Raw genomic sequence first — 26,595 nt, 5'->3', positions numbered from 1 at the left:
TCTACAAGGTGCACTGCAGGAACTCACCAAGACTCCTGAGACAGCACCTTCCAAACCCATGACCACTACCATCTGGAAGGACAAGGGCAGCAGATACCTGGGGAATATCATCACCTGCAGGTCCTCCTTCAAGCCACTCACCATCCTGACTTGGAAATATACCAGCCATTCCCTCATGTTGTTTTTTTTCATGTTTAAGGGGAATGCTTAAAATTTCAGATTTATTCTGCAGGCAGTCGGTGTGTCTGGAAAACATTCAGCTCAGATGCTGGAAAAGCAGGATATTTACTCAATTTAGCCTTGCTAGCATTTACTTAGATAGAGCTAGTGGACTTAGATAGACCTAGTGGACCATGCTGTGGGACAGCACAGTAGCACAATGGTTGGCACTGCTGTCTCACAGCGCTAGGGACCCGGGTTCAATTCCCGGTTTGGGTCACTGTCTGTGTGGAGTTTGCACGTTCTCCCCCGTGTCTGCGTGGGTTCCCTCCGGGTGCTCCGGTTTCCTCTCCCATTCTGAAAGACGTGCTGGATAGATGCATTGACCCGAACAGGCACTGGACTGTGGCGACTAGGGGAATTTCACGGTAACTTCATTGCAGTGTTAATGTAAGCCTTACTTGTGACTAATAAATAAATAGACGTTTTGTTTGTACAAGAGGACCCTGGGGATTTTGAATAGAGTGATTGACAGGGTCATGCGGTCCATATGCAGAGCTGGATTTGTTCCAAAAACAAGCTTTTCAGTTCTAGCTGGGAATTGTTTGGACACAGAGGCTTCAACAAGCTGCTCTGAAACACATTCTCCCTGAAAACTTCCAGGCAGTCGACACTCATCATAGCAAGAATATTGATGGTATTGAAGCTGTTCCGTGCTTCACGGTCTCTCTGTAAGAGTGATTACTGCCCAAAGATACAGAACTGGCTCCGTCATAGAAACAGAGAATTAGATAGAATATACAGCACAGAAACAGGGAATTAGATAGAATATACAGCACAGATACAGAGAATTAGATAGAATATACAGCACAGAAACAGGGAATTAGATAGAATATACAGCACAGAAACAGGGAATTAGATAGAATATACAGCACAGATACAGAGAATTAGATAGAATATACAGCACAGATACAGAGAATTAGATAGAATATACAGCACAGATACAGAGAATTAGATAGAATATACAGCACAGAAACAGGGAATTAGATAGAATATACAGCACAGGTACAGAGAATTAGATAGAATATACAGCACAGAAACAGAGAATTAGATAGAATATACAGCACAGATACAGGGAATTAGATAGAATATACAGCACAGATACAGAGAATTAGATAGAATATACAGCACAGAAACAGGGAATTAGATAGAATATACAGCACAGATACAGAGAATTAGATAGAATATACAGCACAGATACAGAGAATTAGATAGAATATACAGCACAGAAACAGGGAATTAGATAGAATATACAGCACAGGTACAGAGAATTAGATAGAATATACAGCACAGAAACAGAGAATTAGATAGAATATGCAGCACAGATACAGAGAATTAGATAGAATATGCAGCACAGAAACAGGGAATTAGATAGAATATACAGCACAGGTACAGAGAATTAGATAGAATATACAGCACAGATACAGGGAATTAGATAGAATATACAGCACAGGTACAGAGAATTAGATAGAATATACAGCACAGAAACAGAGAATTAGATAGAATATACAGCACAGATACAGGGAATTAGATAGAATATACAGCACAGATACAGAGAATTAGATAGAATATACAGCACAGATACAGGGAATTAGATAGAATATACAGCACAGATACAGAGAATTAGATAGAATATACAGCACAGATACAGAGAATTAGATAGAATATACAGCACAGAAACAGAGAATTAGATAGAATATACCGCACAGAAACAGAGAATTAGATAGAATATACAGCACAGATACAGAGAATTAGATAGAATATACAGCACAGAAACAGACCATTCAATAACAACTTGTATTTATATTGCATCTTTAACGTTAATAAAACATCACTTCACTGGAATCTTCAGATGTAAAATCCGACACCCGGGCCCTTTCGCAGATTCTGAGGACGGAAGACCAGAAGTTGGTCAGAGATCGGCTTTAAGGAGCATCTTCAAGGAGGGGAGAGCTGAGAGATTTTGGGGATAAAATCCCTGAGCTTAGGGCCATTGGTTCAGCCACCAGTTGTGGAATTATTAAAAATCCAGGTTTGCTCTGAGGGTTTTGGGGCTGAAGGGGGTTTCAGAAATTTGTGGAGGGGCGGGGGGGAGGGGGGAGGCGGCGGGGGGGTGGTGCATGGTAGGCTTTCCAAACATGGATGAACGTTTTGAAGGTGAAGGGATTGCTTCACTGGGAACTTGGCTCCAGGGTTTATGCTTCTCCTATTCTTCCTCGTTGAGTACTTAGCGAGAAAATTTGATTAGGTCACTGCATTATAGGAAGGATGTGGAAGTGTTGGAAAGGGTGCAGAGGAGATTTACTGGGATGTTGCCTGGTATGGTGGGGAAATCGTATGAAGAAAGGCTGAGGGGCTTGAGGTTGTTTTTGTTAGAGAGAAGAAGGTTAAGAGGTGACTTAATAGAGGCATACAAGATGAACAGAGGATTAGATAGGGTGGATAGTGAGAGCCTTTTTCCTCGGATGGTGTTGGCTAGCACGAGGGGACATAGCTTTAAATTGAGGGGTGAGAGATATAGGACAGATGTCAGAGGTAGGTTTTTTACTCAGAGAGTAGTAAGGGCGTGGAATGCCCTGCCTGCAGCAGTAGTGGACTCGTCAACATTAAGAGCATTCAAATGGTTATTGGATAAACATATGGATGATATTGGAACAGTGTAGGTTAGAGGGGCTTTAGATTGGTTCCACTGGTCGGCGCAACATTGAGGGCCGAAGGGCCTGTACTGCGCTGTAACGTTCTATGTTCTAAAATCTTGTATTCCTTTCTCCTTCATGTGCTTATCTTACGGGTCAGGCAGTGGCCTAATGGTATTGTCACTGGATTAATAATCCTATTATAATGCCCTGGGGACCTGGGTTCGAATCCCGCCATGCCAGATGGTGTAATTTGAATTTAATAAACAATATCTGGAATTAAGAATCTACTGATAACCATGAAACCGTTGTCGATTGTTGGAAAAACCCATCTGGTTTACTAATGTCCCCTTCGGGGAAGGAAATCTGCCATCATTACCCGGTCTGGCCTACATGTAACTCCAGAGTCACAGCAATGTGGTTGATTGACTCTTTAATGCCCCTCTGAAATGGCCTGACAAACCACTGAGTTCAAGGGGCAGTTAGGGATGGACGATGGATGACCACATCCCCTGTATAATTTAAAAATCTAGCTGTCTCTTAATCTGCCTCTTCATTCTCGCCAGTCTGTGGGTGAAAATGTTTCAAAGATCAAAGAACAAAGAAAATTACAACACAGGAACCGGCCCTTCGGCCCTCCAAGCCTGCACCGACCATGCTGCCTGTCTGAACTCAAACCCCCTACCCTTCCGGAGACCATATCCCTCCATTCCCATCCTATTCATTTATATGTCCAGAGGCCCCTTAAAAGTCACCATCGTATCTGCTTCCATTACCTCACCCAGTAGCGAGTTCCAGGCACCCACCACCCTCTGTGTAAACTAACCTGCCTTGTGCATTTCCTTTAAACCTTGCCCCTCGCACCTTAAACCTATGCCCTTTCTTTTGAAACTCCAACTTGGTTGACACTGCTGTCTGGTTTTGCCCTATCGACGAATGGAAACAATCTCTCTGCATGAACCCGACAAAAAGCACTCTCTCTGCATCTTCACCCCCCCAGTGTTCCCCCGTTCCAGGGACCCAGCCCGAACGTCCTTTTCCTGGTAAGTGGTGTCAGTTTTGTAAAAGCTTTATTGAAGCTCCTCCGACTCCTCGATATCACAGTTCTCCAAGTGTGGTCTCACCAAGTTTCTAATCCAACAACCTGGCAGATATATCCGGTAACAAGCAATTAACAAGACATTTTTAGTAAGTTCACGTACTTGGCTACCATTGACTGGAAGGAATTCAATCTCCAGCTTCCGTTTCACTATACAACCAGCTCGGGTCAGTTTACAGTTGCGAGGGGATTTAATGACAGCCTGAATGTGTTGGAATTTCTACAGGATGTGAAGACATTCCCCCCCCTCCCCCCCTCACCCAGTTTACTATCCTCTATGACTCATTGCCTATATTATCAGGCGAGGTTCTCTTCCCGAGCAAGGGAAAAAAGAACTGAGATTTCTGCAGTTGTGAGTCTAGCTGCCATTAGTGGGCAGTAAGGTGGCATAGTGGGTTAACACTGTTGCCTCATAGCGCCAGAGACCTGGGTTCGATTACAGCCTCAGCTCACTGTCTGGGTGGAGTTCGCACGTTCTCCCCCGTGTTTTATTTATTAGTGTCACAAGTAGGCTCACGTTAACACTGCAATGAAGTTAGTGCAAAAATCCCCTAGTCGCCACGCTCCGGCGCCTGTTCGGGTAACACTGAGGGAGAATTTAGCACGGCCAATGCACCCTAACCAGCACGTCTTTCGGACTGTGGGAGGAAACTGGAGCAGTTGGAGGAAACCCACGCAGACACGGGGAGAACATGCAAACTCCGCACAGACAGTGACCCAAGCTGGGAATCGAACCTTCCCTGGAGCAGTAAGAACATAAGAACATAAGAAATAGGAGCAGGAGTAGGCCATCTAGCCCCTCGAGCCTGCCCCGCCATTCAATAAGATAATGGCTGATCTGATAGTGGGTTTAGTTCCACTTACCCGCCCGCTCCCCATAACCCTTAATTCTCTTATTGATCAGAAATCTATCTATCTGTGACTTAAACATATTTAACGAGATAGCCTCCACTGCTTCAATGGGCAGAGAATTCCAGAGATTCACTACCCTCTGAGAGAAGAAGTTCCTCCTCAACTCTGTCCTAAACTGACTCCCCCTTATTTTGAGGCTGTGTCCTCTAGTTCTTGTTTCCTTTCTAAGTGGAAAGAATCTCTCTGCCTCTACCCTGTCGAGCCCCTTCATTATCTTATATGTCTCTATAAGATCTCCCCTCAGCCTTCTAAACTCCAATGAGTACAGACCCAGTCTACTCAATCTCTCCTCATAAACTAACCCCCACAGTGCTAACCACTGTGCCACCATAGTATAGATTGAGAGACGATAGATTTAAAACTGAGATGAGTCAGAACTACTTCTGGCAGAAGGTGGTGAATTTGTGGACCTCGCTGCCCCATAGCGCGGTGGAGTCAATCGTTGAATGGTTTCAAGATGATGACACCAAGATTGGTGGAGTAGTGGATGAGGTGGAGGGCTGTTGTAGGCTGCAAAGAGACATAGATAGGATGCAAAGCTGGGCTGAAAAATGGCAAATGGAGTTTAACCCTGATAAATGTGAGGTGATTCATTTTGGTAGGACTAATTTAAATGTGGATTACAGGGTCAAAGGTAGGGTTCTGAAGACTGGAGGAACAGAGAGATCTTGAGTTCATATCCACAGATCTCTAAAGGTTGCCACTCAAGTGGATAGAGCTGTGAAGAAGGCTGATGCGCGATTAAATCATTCGGGAGGCTAGATCGTACCCGGGAAATAAAGGCTTTTATTACTAACAAGAATGGAGCACACTATATACAATACAATCCCAGACTAAAGGGTCACCAGGCAGTGCAGTGACCTTTATACTCCTCCAGGTAGGCGGAGCCAACTGGAGTGTACCACAGAACAATATCAACAGGTCGAACAGCCCAACCCTAACCCCAACAGTGACAACAGTAACATATCTACAAACACCCATAGTGCTGACCATCTATGGTTCAGTACTCATAGTGGTAACCAACTATGGTTCACCACAAAAGCCTATAGTGTGTTAGCTTTTATTAACAGGGGGTTGGAGTTTAAGAGCCGTGGGGTTATGCTGCAACTGTACAGGACCTTGGTGAGACCACATTTGGAATATTGTGTGCAGTTCTGGTCACCTCACTATAAGAAGGATGTGGAAGTGCTGGAAAGAGTGCAGAGGAGATTCACCAGGATGCTGCCTGGTTTGGAGGGTAGGTCACATGAGGAAAGGTTGAGGGAGCTCGGGCTGTTCTCTCTGGAGCGAAGGAGGCTAAGGGGAGACTTAATAGAGGTTTATAAAATGTTGAAGGGGATAGATAGAGTGAACGTTCAAAGACTATTTCTTGGGGTGGATGGAGCTATTACAAGGGGGCATAACTATAGGGTTCATGGTGGGAGATATAGGAAGGATATCAGAGGTAGGTTCTTTACGCAGAGAGTGGTTGGGGTGTGGAATGGACTGCCTGCAGTGATAGTGGAGTCAGACACTTTAGGAACATTTGAGAGGTTATTGGATAGGCACATGGAGCACACCAGGATGATAGGGAGTGGGATAGCTTGATCTTGGTTTCAGATAAAGCTCGGCACAACATCGTGGGCCGAAGGGCCTGTTCTGTGCTGTACTGTTCTATGTTCTATCTATGTTCTATAAGAAGGAGATAGATATATTTCCAGTAAAAAAAAGGGATATGGGGAACAGGTGGAGAGGTGTGTTTGAGACCAGGAAGAGATCAGCCATGATCTGATTGAATGGCGGAGCAGGCTCGAAGGGCTGAATTTTCCCACTTCTGCTCCTAATTCCTGTGTTCCTCTGTTCCAATACGCTCAAGATTGGCTCCAAAGCTCTTCAGAGGACTCTGAGGTTGTGAAAGGCACTACAGAAATGCAAATTTTCTGACAAAAAAAAACCTCAAACTGCTGCATTCAGCAGCGAAAACAGATTTTTTTTTGGACATTCAGTTGACTAAAAGAATTGAATATCTTCGAGACTGTGACTGAGTAGCCAGCGGCTGTGGCCAGCGCGACCAGCGGAGGTTTGAGTAACAACGGAAGAGGAAATCTGTCTGCTCTTCCGGGGTTATTAACTCACTTCTTTTTTATTCAGTCATGGGACACGGGCGTCGCTGGGCTGGACCCAGCGTTTACTGCCCATCCCTAATTGCCCCTTGAACTGAGTGTCTCGCTGGGCCATTTCAGAGGGCAGTTGAGGGTTAAACCTATTTCTGTGGCTCTGGAGTCACATGTAGGCCAGACCGGGTAAGGACGGCAGATTTCCTTCCCTAAAGCGACATTAGTGAACCCAGATGGGTTTTTCCTGACAATCAACAATGGGTCATCAGTAGATTCTTAATTCCAGGTTTTTTTTTATTGAATTCAAATTCCACCGTCTGCCGTGGCGGGATTCGAACCCGGGTCCCCCAGAACATTAGCTGGGTTTCTGGATTAATAGTCTAGCGACCGTACCACGAGGCCATCGCCTCTTCCTCTTGATTAGGAATCTAAAGCTTGCCTTGGACACCTACCTGAAGATGAGGGAACAGTTCTGCCAGTCGAACGGGAAATAAGTCACTGCAATTGGACAGGCACTGCGATAGATAGCGGGCGGCAGCCAGTAGATGCTGCCAGTGTTGTAGACAAGAACATTTGCGTAGTAAGCGATTTCAAACTGACCATCAACACTGTAGGGAGGAAGGAGGAAAACTTAACACCCAGAGCACCATAAAATGTTACAGCATTCTTATAGATTCACACACTAATAGTGAGCTGTGTGCGTTACACTCAGTGTTATACAGGATAATAATGAGCTGGAAATGAGTGTCACCCCGTAATAGTGAGCAGGGAGTATGTTACACTCAGTATTATACAGGATAATAGTGAGCTGGGAGTGCTTGTCACTCGGTAATAGTGAGCAGGGAATGTACCACACAGTTTTTTAACAGGACAATCGTGATCTGGGAGTGTGTTAAACAGTGTTATACAGGATAATCGTGAGCTGGGAGTGTGTATCACCCGGTAATTGTGAGCAAGGAGTGTGTTACACAGTGTTATACAGGATAATCGTGAGCTGGGGGTGTGCATCACCCGGTAATTGTGAGCAAGGAGTGTGTTACACAGTGTTATACAGGATAATAGTGAGCAGGGAGTGTGTGTCATACTCAGTATTATACAGGATAATAGTGAGCTGGGAGTGCGTGTCACACTCAGTGTATTACAGGATAATAGTGAGCTTGGGGGGTGTGTCACACTCAGTATTATACAGGATAATAGTGAGCTGGGAATGTGTGTCACACTCAGTATTATACAGAATAATAGTGAGCTGGGAGTGTGTGTCACACTCAGTGTATTACAGGATAATAGTGAGCTGGGAATGTGTGTCACACTCTATTATATAGGATAATAGTGAGCTAGGAGTATGTGTCACTGGTAGTAGTGGGAAGGGAGTGTGTTACACAGTGTTACACAGAATAATAGTGAGTTAGGAGGGTGTGTCACCCCATAATAGTGAGCAGGGAGTGTGTATCACACCCCATAATAGTGAGCTGGGAGTGTGTTACACAGTGTTATACAGGACAATAATGAGCTGGGAGTGTGTCACTTGGTAGTAGTGAGCTGAGACTGTGTGTTACTCCATAATAGTGAGCTGGGAATGTGTTACACAATGTTATACAAGATAATGGTGAGCAGGATAGGAAACAGAGGGTGGTGGTTGATAGTAAATATTCATCATGGAGTGCGGTTACAAGTGGTGTACCTCAGGGATCTGTTTTGGGGCCACTGCTGTTTGTAATATTTATTAATGATCTGGATGAGGGTATAGTTGGGTGGATTAGCAAATTTGCTGATGACACCAAAGTCGGTGGTGTGGTAGACAGTGAGGAAGGGTGTCGTAGTTTGCAGGAAGACTTAGACAGGTTGCAAAGTTGGGCCGAGAGGTGGCGGATGGAGTTTAATGCGGAGAAGTGTGAGGTAATTCACTTTGGTAGGAATAACAGATGTGTTGAGTATAGGGCTAACGGGAGGACTTTGAATAGTGTGGAGGAGCAGAGGGATCTAGGTGTATGTGTGCATAGATCCCTGAAAGTTGGGAATCAAGTAGATAAGGTTGTTAAGAAGGCATATGGTGTCTTGGCGTTTATTGGTAGGGGGATTGAATTTAGGAGTCGTAGCGTTATGTTGCAACTGTACACAACTCTGGTGCGGCCGCACTTGGAGTACTGTGTGCAGTTCTGGTCCCCACATTACAGGAAGGATGTGGAGGCTTTGGAGAGGGTGCAGAGGAGGTTTACCAGGATGTTGCCTGGTATGGAGGGGAGATCCTATGAGGAGAGGCTGAGGGATTTGGGATTGTTTTCGCTGGAAAGGCGGCGGCTAAGAGGGGATCTTATTGAAACATATAAGATGATTAGAGGTTTAGATAGGGTGGATAGTGATAGCCTTTTTCCTCTGATGGAGAAATCCAGCACGAGGGGGCATGGCTTTAAATTGAGGGGGGGTAGTTATAGAACCGATGTCAGGGGTAGGTTCTTTACCCAGAGGGTGGTGAGGGATTGGAATGCCCTGCCAGCATCAGTAGTAAATGCGCCTAGTTTGGGGGCGTTTAAGAGATCCGTAGATAGGTTCATGGACGAAAAGAAATTGGTTTAGGTTGGAGGGTCACAGTTTTTTTTTTTAACTGGTCGGTGCAACATCGTGGGCCGAAGGGCCTGTTCTGCGCTGTAATGTTCTATGTTCTATGTTCTATGTTCTATGTGTGTAACAGGGTAATAGTGAGCAGGGAGTGCGTGTCACTCGGTAATAGTGAGCAGGGAGTGTGCCACACTCAGTCTGTAACAGGATAATAGTGAGCAGGGAGTGTGTGCCACACTCAGTGTGTAACAGGATAATAGTGAGCAGGGAGTGTGTGTCACACTCAGTGTGTAACAGGATAATAGTGAGCAGGGAGTGTGTGCCACACTCAGTGTGTAACAGGATAATAGTGAGCATCGAGTGAAACCACATGATTCAGATACTCACTTGTTCTCAAGCACGATTTCAGGGAGCCAGACCATGGGGGAAGGGATTCTGACCAGTTCAACGCCATCATAATCAGATGTGTTCCACGACAAGCGATAATCGTGCCATTGCTGTTAAAGATAGGGAACACAGAGACATCATCACCCTGCTTCAAAACAACATGTAAAACAGAAACTCATTCCCCTGCCCTCAGCTGTATCAACTCTCAACTTTAATAACATGCATGAAGTTACTCCAACTTTAATCTCGTCACTCCACAGTCACCATGATAGGTCAGTGAATTCGACCGGCTCAGTAATACTTACAATTTCAACCCAAACATTTGTCGCCAGCGTCTCCTCCTTTTCATTCTGTTTAAGAGCAGAGAATAGGTGTCACTGCGAGTCTTTGTAAGGTTCCTGATGGCAGACATTTCGCACATTTGGAAACTAAGGACACTGAGTCACGTTTCCCTATTGATATCACACTTATCATCTTTACACCATCAGGGCTTCCATGCAGTTTATCGACAATTTATTTATATATTAATGTCACAGGTAGGCTTACATTAACACTGCAATGAAGTTACTGTGAAAGTCCCCCACTCGCCACACTCCGGCACCTATTCGGGTAACATTGAGGGAGAATTTAGCATGGCCAATGCACCTAACCAGGATGTCTTAGACACTAAGGGGCAATTTAGCATGGTCAATCCACCTAACCTGCACATCTTTGGACACTAAAGGACAATTTAGCATGGCCAATTCACCTGACCTACACATCTTTTAACATTATCCACCTAACCCACACATCTTTGGCATCAGGAGGAAACCCACGCAGACACAGGGGAGTATGTGTAGACCCCACACAGACGGTGACCCAAGGCTGGGAATCGAACCTGGGTCCCTGGTGCTGTGAGGCAGCAGTGCTAACCACTGTGCCACCGTGCTGCCCCGGGACCCTGGCGCTGTGAGGCAGCAGTGCTAACCACTGTGCCACCGTGCTGCCCCGGGACCCTGGCGCTGTGAGGCAGCAGTGCTAACCACTCTGCCACCGTGCTGCCCTGGGTCCCTGGCGCTGTGAGGCAGCAGTGCTAACCACTGTGCCACCGTGCTGCCCCGGGACCCTGGCGCTGTGAGGCAGCAGTGCTAACCATTGTGCCACCGTGCTGCCCCGGGACCCTGGCGCTGTGAGGCAGCAGTGCTAATCACTGTGCCACCGTGCTGCCCTGGGTCTCTGGTGCTGTGAGGCAGCAGTGCTAATCACTGTGCCACCGTGCTGCCCTGGGTCCCTGGCACTGTGAGGCAGCAGTGCTAACCATTGTGCCACCGTGCTGCCCCGGGACCCTGGTGCTGTGAGGCAGCAGTGCTAATCACTGTGCCACCGTGCTGCCCTGGGTCCCTGGCACTGTGAGGCAGCAGTGCTAACCATTGTGCCACCGTGCTGCATTGTATCACATTGGCGTGATTGAATCGTTCTGAACATTCAGCTCCTCAAGCCCGCTCCACCACAGACCACAACCAGTAAGGATAGGCAACAACACCTCCTCCACGATCATCCTCAACACCGGTGCCCCACAAGACTGTGTTCTCAGCCCCTACTATATTCCTTATACACCTATGACTGCGGCCAAATTCCTCTCCAACTCAATTTTCAAGTTTGCTGACGACATCACCGTAGTGGGTCAGGTCTCAAACAATGACGAGACAGAGCACAGGAATGAGATAGAGAATCTGGTGAACTGGTGCGGCAACAATAATCTCTCCCTCAATGTCAACAAAATGAAGGAGATTGTCATCGACTTCTGGAAGTGTAAAGGAGAACATGCTCCTGTCTACATCAATGGGGATGAAGTAGAAAGCATCGCTAGCTGGCCAGCATTTATTGGCCATTCCTAGTTGTCCAAGGGTATTCAGAGTCAACCACATTGCTGTGGCTCTGGAGTCACCTGTAGGCCAGACCGGGTAAGGATGGCAGATTTCCTTCCCAAACAGCATTAGTGAACCAGATGGGATTTTCTGACAATCAGCAATGGTTTCATGGTCATCAGTAGATTCTTAATTCCAGATATTTTTTATTGAGTTCAATTTCCACTATCTGCCGTGGCGGGATTCGAACCCGGGTCCCCAGAACATTAGCTGAGTTTCTGGATTCATAGTCTAGTGATAATACCCCAAGCCCATCGCCTTCCCATTCTTGTGCCTGCTTGGGTTTCCTCCGGGTGCTTTGGTTTCCTCCCACAGTCCAAAGATGTGTAGGTTAGGTGGATTGGCCATGCTAAATTCTCCCTCAGTGTCCAAAGATGTGGAGGTTAGGTGGATTGGCCATGCTAAATTGCCCCTTAGTGTCCAAAGATGTGGAGGTTATTTGGATTGGCCATGCTAAATTGCCCCTTAGTGTACAAAGATGTGGAGGTTATTTGGATTGGCCATGCTAAATTGCCCCTTAGTGTACAAAGATGTGGAGGTTATTTGAATTGGCCATGCTAAATTGCCCCTTAGTGTCCAAAGATGTGGAGGTTATTTGGATTGGCCATGCTAAATTGCCCCTTAGTGTCCAAAGATGTGGCGGTTAGGTGGATTGGCTATGCTAAATCACCCCTTAATGTCAGGGGGATTAGCAGGGTTAAGTATGTGGGGTCACAGGGATCGGGCCTGGGTGGGATTGTTGTCGGTGCAGGCTTGATGGGCCAAATGATCTCCTGCACTGCAGGGATTCTATGATTTTAGGTTCTCACACAAGGGGAAACATCCTCTCCACATCAACCCTGTCAAGAAGCCCCTCAAGGATCTTACATTTGTTGTCGTTGAACCAATCACATTGGATGGGTTCGGTGAGTTGAGTTAGTTGACTGTGTCCAAATGTGTAAAGAGGTTTCATACTAGCAAAACAAGGGGCCGAGTGGTCTCAAAATTCAGGGAATGTTGACACTTTAATGCATTTGCAAAGAATTTCCTTACCAATGAGATGAGATTGGTTAGCGTAAGCTTCAGTGTCACATCAATAATGTCCCCGTAGAACTTGGCCGGAAAGATTCTCTTGTCATAGTTGGCCATCAACGTATCCAAAAGCTTTTCTTCCACATTGCAACTCGCTGTAGATGAAGTAGAGGTGAATTCATTTCAGATTTCCAGCTTGGTTTTTATTGATTCTCTCATGGGATGCGGGTGTCGCTGGTAAGGCCAGCACATGTTGCCCATCTCTAATTGCCCTTCAACAAAGTGGCTTGTGAGAACATTTCAGAGGGGGCAGTTAAGAGCCAATCACATTGCTGTGATTGTCTGGAGTCACATGTAGACCAAACGGGGTAAGGATGGCAGATTTTCTTGTTCACATTGATGAACCAGATGCTTTTTTTGCCATTTGTTTTAAGGTCAAATGGCAAATGGAGTTTAACCCTGATAAATGTGAGGTGATTCATTTTGGAAGGACTAATTTAAATGTGGATTACAGGGTCAAAGGTAGGGTTCTGAAGACTGTGGAGGAACAGAGAGATCTTGGGGTCCATATCCACAGATCTCTAAAGGTTGCCACTCAAGTGGATAGAGCTGTGAAGAAGGCCTATAGTGTGTTAGCTTTTATTAACAGGGGGTTGGAGTTTAAGAGCCGTGGGGTTATGCTGCAACTGTACAGGACCTTGGTGAGACCACATTTGGAGTATTGTGTGCAGTTCTGGTCACCTCACTATAAGAAGGATGTGGAAGCGCTGGAAAGAGTGCAGAGGAGATTCACCAGGATGCTGCCTGGTTTGGAGGGTAGGTCACATGAGGAAAGGTTGAGGGAGCTAGGGCTGTTCTCTCTGGAGCGGAGGAGGCTGATAATAGAGGTTTATAAAATGATGAAGGGGATAGATAGAGTGAACGTTCAAAGACTATTTCCTCGGGTGGATGGAGCTATTACAAGGGGGCATAACTATAGAGTTCATGGTGGGAGATATCGGAAGGATATCAGAGGTAAGTTCTTTACGCAGAGAGTGGTTGGGGTGTGGAATGGACTGCCTGCAGTGATAGTGGAGTCAGACACTTTAGGAACATTTAAGTGGTTATTGGATAGGCACATGGAGCACACCAGGATGATAGGGAGTGGGATAGCTTGATCTTGGTTTCAGATAAAGCTCGGCACAACATCATGGGCCGAAGGGCCTGTTCTGTGCTGTACTGTTCTATGTTCTATGTCCCCATTACTGAGACCAGCTTTTTTTAATTGCATTTAAATTCCACTAGCTGCCGTGGTGGGATTTGAAGCCATGTTTCCTTCAGACCAATAGGACTTCTGGATTACAAGTCTAGTGACGTTACGACTACACCCATATAAGGGACTGGCACATTGTCACGAACCCAGCACATCTTATCTGTGAGGGAGTCCCAACCTGGAACACTGGTCCGTGGTGCTACGTGATGGAGAAGTGATGGACTAGTGGCATTATCACTTGACTATCAATCCAGGAACACACGTAATTCTCTGGGACCTGGGTTCGAATCCTGCCATAGTGGAATTGGAATTCATTTTTTAAAAAATCTGCAATTAAGAATTTGCTGATGAAACCATTGTCGATTGTCGGGAAAACCCACCTGGTTCACTAATGTCCTTTAGGGAAGGAAATCCACCATCCTTACCCGGTCTGGCCTACATGTGACTCCAGAACCGCAGCAATGTGGTTGACTCTCAACTGCTCTCCAGGGCAATTAGGGATGGGCAATAAATGCTGGTCAGCCAGCGATGCCCGTGTCCCACGAATGAATAAAAAAAATATAATTTTGTTTACGAGAATAGTGTGACAAGGTACGTCTGAGACCCAGTGAAAAATTAACCAGCCCAGTCATAGTATAACACTTACTAAAGACTATTTATCACAATAAAGAAAAGACACATATACATGAACAGGACTATAATAATCTAAGGCAGTTACTAAACACACCCACACCACTTATGTAGAAATTACCCTTTGCTATCTGATGTATGTTGATCAGCTCTGAAATCTTTCAGAACTTCCCTGTTCCCAAACAACATCCACTTCAATAGATCCATACGTAAAGCCCAGCTTATAGTTACCAAACCGTACACGATTGAAGAGTTATTCTGGGAACATCTCTTCTAGGTTTGAAACATAGAAACATAGGAGTAGGCCATTCGAGCCTGCTCCGCCATTCATTTTGATCATAGCTGATCATCGAATTCAATATCCTGATTCCCCCTTCCCCCGCCATATCCCTCAATCCCTTTAGCCCCAAGAGCAGTGGTTAGCACTGCTGCCTCACAGCTCCAGGGACCCGGGTTCGATTCCCGGCTTGGGTCACTGTCTGTGTGGAGTCTGTTCGTTCTCCCCGTGTCTGCATGGGTTTCCTCCGGGTGCTCCGGTTTTCTCCCAAAGTCCAAAGATGTGCGGGTTAGGTGGATTGGACATGCTAATTTGCCCCTTAGTGTCAGGGAGACTTGCTTGAGTAAATGAATGGGGTTATGGGGATAGGGCCTGGGTGGGATTGTAGTCGATGCAGACTCAATGGGCTGAATGGCCTCCTTCTGCACTGTAGGATTCTATGATTCTAAGAGTTATATCTAATTTCTTCTTGAAATCACACAATGTTTTGGTCTCAACTACTTTCTGTGGGAGTGAATTCCACACATTCACCACCCTCTGGGTGAAGAAATTTCTCCTCACCTCAGTCCTAAAAGGTTTACCCCTTATCCTCAAACTGTGACCCCCTAGTTCTGGACTCCTCCACCATCGGGAACATTCTTTCTGAACCTACCCTGTCTTAACCCTTTTAGAATTTTATAAGTTTCTATGAGATCCCCCCTCACTCTTCTAAACTTCAGTGAATATAATCCTAACCAACTTAGTCTCTCCTCATCTGACAGACCTGCCATCCCAGGAATCAGCCTGGTAAACCTTCGCTGTACTCCCTCTATAGCAAGAACATCCTTCCTCAGATAAGGACACCAAAACTGCACACGATATTCCAGGTGTGGCCTCTCCAACGCCCTGTACAATTGCAGCAAAACATCCCTATCCCTATACTCAAATCCTCTCGCTATGAAGGCCAACATACAATTTGCCTTCTTCACTGCCTGCTGTACCTGCGCGCTTACTTTCAGCAACTGATGCACAAGGACACCAAGGTCTCATTGAGTATCCACCTCTCTCAATTTATACTCATTCAAGTAATAATCTGTCTTTCTATTATTGCTACCAAAGTGGATAACCTCACATTTATCCATCTGCTATGCACATGCCCAAACACTCAGCCGGTCCAAATCACACTGAAGCATCTCATCCTCCATCTGATGAAGACGTGGGTTCTAATTGCCTGCACAAAGGTTTCTGCACTCTTGCTTCTGGTCTGCGAGCTAGGACCGGCTGCTAGGTGGAATCTGCTTCCCAGCTTCCATGAAAAGTTGGCAAGGACGTTAATGTTTCCCTTTGATGGTTCTGTCCCCTTGTAAAGATTAACATACGCATGTCCTCCCTGGATAGTGCAACCGCCGAACTGAGGTGTTTCCTGTTAGTGGGACAATGTACTCTTCTGATCTGTCTAAAAACTGCTCATCCTCTTCCTGGGAAACTCACATCCCGTGACATACCTGAAAGATAAGTGCCAGGTTTTACCAAAAGGAGCAGCGGCAGAGGTATGAATATTGAAAAACCTCAGGATGAAATTGAAGGAGGTGCTAATGAGGTCTTTGCAAACTCAATGGTTACCCGAATTAGAGGGAAAAAAAATGGTTACCCGAATTAGGGGGGCATAGCCTCAAAATAAGGCGGAGCAGATTTCGGACTGAGTTGAGGAGGAACTTCTTCACCCAAAGGGTTGTGAATCAGTGGAATTCCCTGCCCAGTTGAGGCTACCTCATTGAATGTTTTTAAGGCAAGGATAGATAGATTTTTGAACAGTAAAGGAATTAAGGGTTATGGTGAGCGGGCGGGTAAGTGGAGCTGAGTCCACAAAAAGATCAGCTATGATCTCATTGAATGGCGGAGCAGGCTCGAGGGACCAGATGGCCTACTCCTGCTCCTAGTTCTTATGTTCTTAACCTCCAGTTCCTCTGGATCAGCGGTCAGTGATTGGATGCGAGTTATTCAGACAGTTGGAGTTTCTCTTGCCGTGCGTGACATTGGAAGTGTTTGTAGCGTCAAGCTGATTATTGAACAAGGCTTCCAGCGCTGGTCACCAACACACTTGGAGCCGTTGGTAAGAGTTGTAAGAAGCTTGAGGTAAAACACCGAGGAACTTGGACTCTTTGTGGGAGTTCTCTCCAGAGCCTTGGGCCATATTCATCTCCCCGCCAACATCATCAAAATAATCTGATGATCTGCTCATTATCACGTTGCTGTTCGTGGAAGGTTACTGCCGACCTATCGACTGCTGGTTCTGACATTACCTCAGAGTCTATTGGCTGTACTTTTCTCCGGGACTCCCTGGAGTCCTGACAGGTTTGTTGGAAATGGAAATTCTGTCTTCATAGAATCATGGAATCCTTACAGTGGAGAACGAGACCATTCGGCCCATCGAGTCTGCACCGCCCACAATCACACCCAGCCCCAATCTCCGTAACCCCACATATTTACCCTAGCTAGTCCCCTGACACTAAGGGGCAATTTAGCATGGCCAATCCACCTAACCCGCACATCTTTGGACTGTGGGAGGAAACCGGAGCACCCAGAGGAAACCCATGCAGACACGGGGAGAACGTGCAAATTCCACACAGACAGTGACCCAAACTGGGAATTGAACCCGGGTCCGTGGCACTGTGAAGCAGCAGTGCTAACCACTGTGCCAATATACCACCCCAAACGTGCATGCAGGTGCAGCAGGCGGTAAAGAAGGCAAATGGTATGTCGGCCTTCATTGCGAGAGGTTTCGAGTACAGGAGCAGGGATGTGTTGTTGCAATTATACAGGGCCTTGGTGAGGCCACACCGAGAGTATTGTGTGCAGTTTTGGTCTCCTTTTCTGAGGAAGGATGTTCTTGCTCTGGAGGGAGTGCAGCGAAGGTTTACCAGGCTGATTCCAGGGATGGCGGGACTGATGTGTGAGGAGAGATTGACCAGGTTAGGATTGTTTTCACTGGAGTTCAGATGAATGAGGGGGGGGAATCTCATAGAGATTTATAAAATTCTAACAGGACTAGACAGGGTAGATGCAGGGAGGATGTTCCCGATGGTGGGGGAGTCCAGAACCAGGGGTCACAGTCTGAGGATTCGGGGTAGACCATTTAGGACGGAGATGAGGAGACATTTCTTCACCCAAAGGGTGGTGAGCCTGTGGAATTCATTACCACAGGAAGTAGTTGATGCCAAAACATTGAATTCAAGAGGCGGTTGGATATAGCACTTGGGGTGAATGGGATCAAAGGTTATGGGGAGAAAGCAGGATTAGGCTATTGAGTTGGACGATCAGCCATGTTGGTGATGAATGGTGGAGCAGGCTCGAAGGGCCGAATGGCCTCCTCCTGCTCTATGTTTCTATGTTTTACCTTGAAAGTAGGTGCGTTCAGAAGGGAGGCACTCACAGGGCAAACATAGACAGGAAAAATGCTGAATATTCCTGTGTGAGATAAACCTTAGCAATAGGACATAGGGCAAATGAAGAATGGTTGAAGAGTTTGGGGTTTAGAAGAAAATGAGGTGATCTGACTGAAACATATAAGATCCTGTGGGGGATTTGATAGGGTGGATTAGATTTGATTTGATTTGATTTATTATTGTCACATGTATTGTTTCTTGCCTTCTATACAGACAAAGCATACCGTTCATAGAGAAGGAAAGGACAGAGTGCAGAATGTAGAGTTACAGTCATAGCTAGGGTATGGAGAAAGATCAACTTAATGCGAGGTAGGTCCATTCAAAAGTCTGACGGCAGCAGGGAAGAAGCTGTTCTTGAGTCAGTTGGTACGTGACCTCAGACTTTTGTATCTTTATCCCAACAGAAGAAGGTGGAAGAGAGAATGTCCGGGGTGCGTGGGGTCCTTGATTATGCTGGCTGCTTTTCCCGAGGCAGCGGGAAGTGTAGACAGAGTTAGTGGATAGGAGGGTGGCACGGTAGCACAGTGGTTAGCACTGCTGCTTCACAGCTCCAGGGACGTGGGTTCGAATCCCGGCTCGGGTCGCTGTCTATGTGGAGTTTGCACATTCTCTCTGTGTCTGCGTGGGTTTCCTCCAGGTGCTCCGGTTTCCTCCCACAGTCCAAAGATGTGCGGGCTAGGTTGATTGGCCATTCTAAATTGCCCCTTAGTGTCCCAGGATGCATAGGTTAGAGGGGTGAGTGGGTAAATATGTAGGGATATGTCGATAGGGCCTGGGTGGGATTGTGGTTGGTGCAGACTCGATGGGCCGAATGGCCTCTTTCTGCACTGTAGGATTCTATGATTGGGGTTAGTTTGCGAGATGGACTGGGTGGCACGGTGGCACAGTGGTTAGCACTGCTGTTTCACAGTGTCAGGGACCCAGGTTCGATTCCCGGCTCGGGTCGCTGTCTGTGTGGACTCTGCACGTTCTCCCCATGTCTGCGTGGGTTTCCTCCGGGTGCTCCGGTTTCCTCCCACAGTTCAAAGACGTGCTGGTTAGGTGCATTGGCCGTGCTAAATTCTCCCTCAGTGTTACCCGTACAGGCGCCAGAGTGTGGCGACTGGGAGATTTTCACAGTAACTTTGTTGCAGTGTTAATGTAAGCCTACTTGTGACTAATAAATAAACTTAACTTTACTTTTACAACCCTTTGCAGTTCCTTGCGATCTTGGGCAGAGCAGGAGCCCAGACCAAGCTGTGATACAACCAGAAAGAATGCTTTCTGTGGTGCACCTGTAAAAGTTGGTGAGAGTCGTAGCGGACATGCCAAAGGATGGGAGGGGCTAGAACTGGTGAACGCCTTTTAAAGCTGAGCTGAGAAATGTTTTCTCACAGAGGGTGTTTAGTCTGTGGAATTCTCTCTCCCCCAGGGGCTGCAGGTCACTGAATTCATTCGAGGCTGAGTTTGAGAGATTTTTGATCAACAAGAAAGTCACTGGGCAAAGGAGGCAGAGAGGAAAGTGGAGATGGAACCACCACCAAATCAATCATAGTCTTACTGAATGTTGCAATAGGCTTGAAGGGCTGAATGGCCTACTCCTGCTCCTAAGTTCTGTGTTCCTATGTATGGATCTACAGGATGCACTGAGGAACTCACCAAGACTCCTTCGATGGTATCTAGATGCTACCATCTAGAAGGACAATAGTAACAGACGCATGGGGAACACCACCACCTGGAGGTTCCCCTCCGAATCGCTCACCATCCTGACTTGGAAATACATTGTCCGTTCCTTCACTGTCGCTGGGTCAAAATCCTGGAACTCCCTCCCTAACAGCGCTGTGGGTGTACCTACGCCACACGGGGCTGCAGCGGGTTCGAGAAGGCAGCTCACCCACCACTTTCTCAAGGGGCAATTAGGGCAGGGTAATTAATGCTGGGCCAGCCAATGACGCCCGCTTCCAGTGGATGAATGACAAAATGTACAAACTTTAGGGGAAGCTTAAAGTGAACGGCAGGAACCACTCCTGTTACAGTGACCAACACTGGGAACGGTAGCACAGTGGAGGGGGTTAGCCTGGGAGACATTTCTGGGTGTTTAGGCTGTAATGAGGAGAAGGGTTTGTTGAGATAGTTGAGCTAAAGTTTGGCTCTCAGCACCTGCCCTGAATGTGTGTCTGGTGTAAGGTGACCCTTGTTAATGCTTCACAGATCTATATTTGTTGAGTGTTCTTTGCGAGATTTAAATAGAGATGAAATATTGCTGTAAAAATAGCTCTTCAATATAAACAGGCCAACACAAGAAGGCCCGACCTCCACAATTAAAAAGACCAAAGGATCCCAGTAGAGTGGTAAGAGGAAGACTCTGAGGTCCCATGATGCTAGAAGCCATTAAATGCCCTCCTCTTCCTCTCCCTCCCTCAGCCGAATTCCTCAGGTCGATCAGCCATGATCCAATTGAACAGCAGAACTGACTTGAGGGGCTGAATGGCCTCCCATATTTCTTGTGTCTCTGAGTCTCCATTCAGGGCCTGTGCTGACCTGCTACCTAGTTGGAAAGCAACAGGATTACAAAACAATGTTGGTCCTCTCTCTCTCTCTCTCTCTCTCTTCCTTGCTCCATTCTGGATGTAGCACAGTTTGGTATGGCTCCTGCTCTGCCCAAGACCGCAAGAAACTACAAAGGGTTGTGCACAAAGCCCAGTCCATCACGCAAACCAGCCCCCATCCATTGACTCTGTCTACACTTCTCGCTGCCTCGGGAAAAGCAGGAATAATCAAGGACCCCACGCACCCCGGGCATTCTCTCTCCCACCTTCTTCCGTCGGGAAAAAGATACAAAAGTCTGAGGTCACCTACCAACCGACTCAAGAACAGCTTCTTCCCTGCTGCTGTCAGACTTTTGAATGGATCTACCTTATATTAAGCTGATCTTTCTCTACACTCTAGCTATGACTGTAACACTACATTCTGCACTCTCTCCTTTCCTTCTCCTCTATGTCCTCTATGAACGGCATGCTTTGTCAGTATAGCGCACAAGAAACAATATTTTTCACTGTACACTAATACATGTGACAATTTGAATCAAATCAAATCAAACCAGAAGGAAGGTAAGAGAGTGCGATCAGGAAATAGCTCATCTTCCCTGCAGTGAGGGAATGGATCCTGTTGACTTGGAATAATTGGTCCCATCATTCTTTGCACTCACTCCATCTTTGGCTCACATGGAGAATTAAGACAGGAATACAGAAACTGGGCCGAATGGCCTGTTTCTACCCCATACATTCCATATAATCCCTGTGTGGATCTCGCTGGCCTCCCCATATACAGAGGAAGTGGTGGCACAGTGATAATGTCAAAGGTTAATGCTTTGGGGGATATGGGTTTGAATCCCACCAGGACAGCCGGTGGAATTTACAATTCTATTAATAACATCTGGAATCGGAAGCTAGTCTCAGTAATGGTGACCGTGAAACTATCATCGATTGTCGTAAAAACCCATTTGGGTTCACTAATGTCCCCTTAAGGGAAGGATATCTGCTGTCCTTACCCATTTCTTGTAAGGGGTATATTTAAAATTCAGCTCTGATTTACACGGTGCCAATTTGTCTGCACATGTGACTCCAGACCCACAGCCACGGCTCCTCAGTTCAAGGGGCAATTAGGGATGTGCAATAAGTGTTGGGCCCAGCCAGTGACGCCTACGTCTAGTGAAAGGATTAAGGAAAAAGAAATTAACAATAGCCACGGCAGCCGTCAAGAGCTGATTCTCTGTGGAAACATAGACACGCTCCCTTCATTCCACAGTGTGGTGTATCACAGCGATTCAGAGAGTGCCCATCACAGTAGGGCAGGTTGGTGGGATCGTGGAACCAACCTTCTCACCATCCTCATGCCCATCACCAGCACGGCCCCCCCCCTCCCACCTCCAGCCCTCACTACCACCACTCCCTCCCACAATTGTTTTGAGGTGGAGTGTGAAAAGACAAACTCGGAACTCCCACGACCAGAATAATGACCACCTCCTGGGGAACACTTGACCACCATGTCTGGCTGGAGTGATCCTCTATACTGGACCACCTCATTCACATTCATTCTGCCCCGCAGTGTAATAATTAACCAACATCGAGCCTCCAGAACACCTCTGGAGACAGAGACAGAGAAAAGCAGGCAGTTACTGCTGGGTCCTGAGAGAAGCAAGAGGTCTCTCTCTCTCTCTCTCTCTGGAGGCTGCTGTTTGGGACCTGCTAGGAGAAAATAGGTCTCACTCTCTCTCTGTCTCTCTCTCTCTCTCTCTCTCCAAAGGTGTTCTGGAGGCTTGAGGACTGGCAGCCGAAGTACAAGCGTGTAAGCCTATGCATTGCTAATTGACTTTGAAGAGGAGTTTAAGTCTATAAGAGGAATATTGCTTGAATAGAGATAGGTTAGCAGTTAAGAATTGTATCTTGTCATGTCTAAGTATTTTGACTGGTAAAAGTTAAGCTAATTCATCTGTTATAGTTATAGTATTGTTAACTAGAGTTTGTTTTGATAAAAGTTTCCTAGTTTGTCAATAGAATCACTCCTGGAGTGAAACACCTCATCCTCACACTAATGTCAAAATAGAAAAGCTGCTGGGGTCTAGTCAGACTTCATAACATACTTTGGGTTTCTGTTCCCTACCTTAACGAGACATAACCATAAAATTGGAACGAGATCATTTAGCAGGGAAATGAAGCAGCATTTCTTTTAGCAGGTACGAGTCAGGTACCCTTCTCCTGTGGGTTAATTGGAGCTTTTTAAATTGAAATGGATAGACTATTGTTCAGTAAGCATTATCAAAGGAAGTGGAGTTAAGGTACATAATCTAATTCAACGGTGAAGCAGGCTTGAGAGGCTGACCTCTCACAGTGGTTAGCACTGCTGCCTCACAGCGCCAGGGACCCTGGCTTGGGTCACTGTCTGTGCAGAGTCTGCACCTTCTCCCCGTGTCTGCGTGGGTTTCCTCCGGGTGCTCCGGTTTCCTCCCACAGTCTGAAAGACCGTGCTGGTTAGGGTGCACTGTCCGTGCTAAATTCTCCCTCAGTGTTACCCGAACAGGCACCAGAGTGTGGCGACTAGGGGATTTTCACATCAACTTTATTGCAGTGTGAATATAAGCCTCCTTGTGACACTAATAAATAAACTTAAAACTTGAATGGCCTCCTCATGTTTGAATCTTCCTAGAAATGGTGTAAAAGGGCTGAATGGCCTCCCGCATTTCCTCTGACCTCCCACTCGAGTTTCATCAGAGGCTCAGCGACATGGAAGGAAAATGTCACCAAACCCAACGTGAAAAGGTTTGAAATGCCCAGGGACATTCCGAAAGGTGGTTTATAACACGCCTCAGGAGGAACTGCGACTGAAAGAACACAGAATGTACAGATCAAGCAATAATTCCCGCCACGGCTGTTTATCGGGATCCTGCTGTGCGCTTCTCCAGAGCGACAGTGATCTCACTTCAGTGCATTACTTAGGGGGAGGGCTGCACTGTCAGATTTCGACTAAGATTCTGTCTGCCCTTCCCAGGTGAGCACCAAACATGTTGCCTCCGTTATTTTGTGGGAGGGAGCGGGTTTTCCTGGCCAACCTTCATCCCTCAGCCAACATCACAAAATCAGGTGATCTGGTTATGATCACACTGCTGTTTGGGCGAGCTCGCCTTTCCTTCGTCTCCACAAGAGACTGGACGTCTAAGAGGGGCTTCATTGACTGAAAAGCATTTTTGGGGACATCCTAGGGGTATGAGAGAGGCTACAGAAATGCAAACCACATTCTGGACAACTGGCTGAAGTCGGACCATTCAGTGGAGACCAATGCTCGTTGTGGGATCTGATCAGGATCCAGCGGATAATGCAATTACCCACTGCCCTGAGAACAATCTCAGACAGGCTGGTTAACATAACCGTTAATATTTACCCTGTGTAAATCTGCTGCTAACATGACAACTATAACGCTGCAGTAATATAGTTGATAATCTGTTATGACTAGTGGTCAAATCCCAACCTTCCCTCCCCGTCTGTACCGCTTTAAAAAAAAGACATTTATCCCTCAATCAACATTGGGAGGTCTGGTGGCGCAGTGGGGTTAGCGCCCCTGAGGCAGAACCTCCGGGTTCGAATCCCTCCCCAGGACTCAGCGCCTTCATTACGCAGCCAAGACAGGATGAGGGTCAAATCCGCAAATCCTTCGCCGGGGCAGGTCGTTAAGAGACGCCCCCGCTCAGCCCTGTTTCAAGCTGAGCGGGTGCTCCCCCCCTCCAGCCAGGGTCCCTGCCTCCAGCCTAGCCACCTGTTCCCGGGGACGGAAAGACAGAGGGAGCGTGCCTCGTGCATTGGGAAGTCTAAACAATATCACTTTTTTAAAAAAAACAGATTTATGTGGTCTTCTCTGTGGGATCCTGCTGTGTACAAATTAGTCCCTGCTCCTCAAGAGTGAAAACATTTCAGAAGTATTTAAGTGACAGTGAGGCACCTGGCTGTGCCCGAGACTGCGAAACATGGTGATGTAAATGAAACTCTGTTATCTTCCAGTGGACATTAGATTAGATTCTCTCTCCTCAGCCACTGCCTACCAATACCTCTGCCACAAAAACATTGCCTTCCTACCGCTGGCCAACTTGGGCTCACTGGTGACGATTTAGTTCCAGTCGGATTAAAACCTTCAAAAGGAAAGGATTGTAAAACCCACCGAGGAAACTCTCGGTGCCAACTCGGGAACAGCGCCGGAGGAGGATGGGGCACCGGAATCATTTCGGGTTCCCGTTTGATTTTAGCTGACAGCCGATGCGTCTTACCTCCAGACAGCAGACAGAGGATCAGCAGAAGTGGCAGGGCCATGCCAGCCGGTCAGCGCCCTTCGCGAGTGTGCCGCTCTGCCCGCGGTGAGGGGCTATTTCCTGCACAGCACCGGGTTTCACCTCCCCTCTCAGTCAGGCCCCAGCTGTTGGGCAGATCACTGAAGGTTCCTGAGGGCTGCCAGCTGGCAGATTAACTCCTTCCCCTGTTCCCCCCCCCCCCTCCCCCCCCCCCCTGTGGTAACTCTATCCGGCTGCGAAACAGCTGGCTGTGGCCTCCCGGGGAAAGCAGCAAAGCTGCGAGAGTTCAGCTTACCCTTTTCCTAGCTCCCTGAAGCTACAGCAACGCTTACCAACTCCGGCAAGTCCCCAGCCCATTTCACCTGCAGTGAATATTAACAGGGAGAGACTCACAATGTTAAGTTTAAAGTTTATTTTGTTAGTGTCACAAGTAGGCTTACATTAACACTGCAATGAAGTTACTGTAAAAATCCCCCTATTCGCCACATTCTGGCGCCTGTTCGGGTACACTGGGGGAGAATTTAGCATAGCCAATCCACCTAACCTGCACATCTTTTGACTCTAAAGGGCAATTTAACATGGCCAATCCACTAACCTACACATCTTTGGACACTAAGGGGCAATTTAGCATGGCCAATTCACCTAACCTACACATCTTTTGACTCTAAAGGGCAATTTAGCATGGCCAATCCACCTAACCTGCACATCTTTGGACACTAAGGGGCAATTTAGCCTCCTATTGCACTGTAGGGGTTCTATGATTCTGAGGGACTCAGATAGGGTAGATGAGAAGCAACCTTTCCCCTTAGTAGAGGGGTCAGTAACCAGCGGGGGGGGGGGGGGGGGGGGGGGCAGAGATTTAAGATAAGGGACGGGAGATTTTGAGGGGATTTGAGGAGAAAGTGTTTCACCCAGAGGGTGGTGGGAATCTGGGACTTGTTGCCTGAAAAGGTGGGAGAGGTGGGAACCCTGACAACTATTAAGAAACATTTAGATTGAGCATTTGGAACACCGGAGTGAACAAGGCTACGGAGTGAGTGCTGGAAAATGGGATTAGAATAGGTAGGTGCTTGATAGATAGCAAGACATAATGGGCCGAAGGGCCTTATCTGTGCTGTAAAATTCTATCATTCTACTTTAAGAATCGAGATGTTTATACGTTTGATATACTGATTTATAATTTCCAAACTTTAATAATCATAGACTGAATTTTAGCGAATTGTTTTGGCGCCTGAGGTTAGATTAATCTTCAAGTGTTAAAATGGGGTTTTCTTGGAAAATCGGCTGGAATTTTCCAGCCGTTCTCGCCAGCGGGATTTTCCGGTCCCGCTAACGGAGATCCCCCTCCCACCAGGGGTTTCCCGGCAACAAGGG

General features: G+C 46.8%; 1 protein-coding gene across 3 annotated transcripts in view; it reads right to left on the bottom strand.

The window, feature by feature from the left end:
• The window catches only part of chrne (cholinergic receptor, nicotinic, epsilon), a 54,745-nt gene extending 29,382 nt beyond the window's left edge, over positions 1-25,363 (bottom strand). For 2 of the 3 annotated variants that reach the window (XR_013495765.1, XM_078200881.1), the window contains exons 1-5: positions 25,201-25,363; positions 12,845-12,978; positions 10,211-10,255; positions 9,906-10,015; positions 7,415-7,570 (exon numbers count right to left, since the gene is read on the bottom strand). Coding sequence is in view for 2 of the 3 variants with exons in the window: in XM_078200881.1 (XP_078057007.1) it covers positions 7,415-7,570; positions 9,906-10,015; positions 10,211-10,255; positions 12,845-12,978; positions 25,201-25,243 (488 nt within the window). In the remaining variant the exon portion in view is untranslated. Of the gene's footprint in view, positions 1-7,414; positions 7,571-9,905; positions 10,016-10,210; positions 10,256-12,844; positions 12,979-16,340; positions 16,467-25,200 lie in introns of all 3 variants that reach the window. The other variant, XM_078200882.1, reaches the window with a different exon arrangement.
• Between the last annotated feature and the right edge of the window lie 1,232 nt (positions 25,364-26,595).

This window comes from Mustelus asterias, chromosome 31 (assembly GCF_964213995.1).
Source record: "Mustelus asterias chromosome 31, sMusAst1.hap1.1, whole genome shotgun sequence".
NCBI lineage: Eukaryota > Metazoa > Chordata > Chondrichthyes > Carcharhiniformes > Triakidae > Mustelus > Mustelus asterias.
The sequence above is the reverse complement of the archived record's forward strand: the minus strand, read 5'-3'. Positions and strand labels throughout refer to the sequence as shown.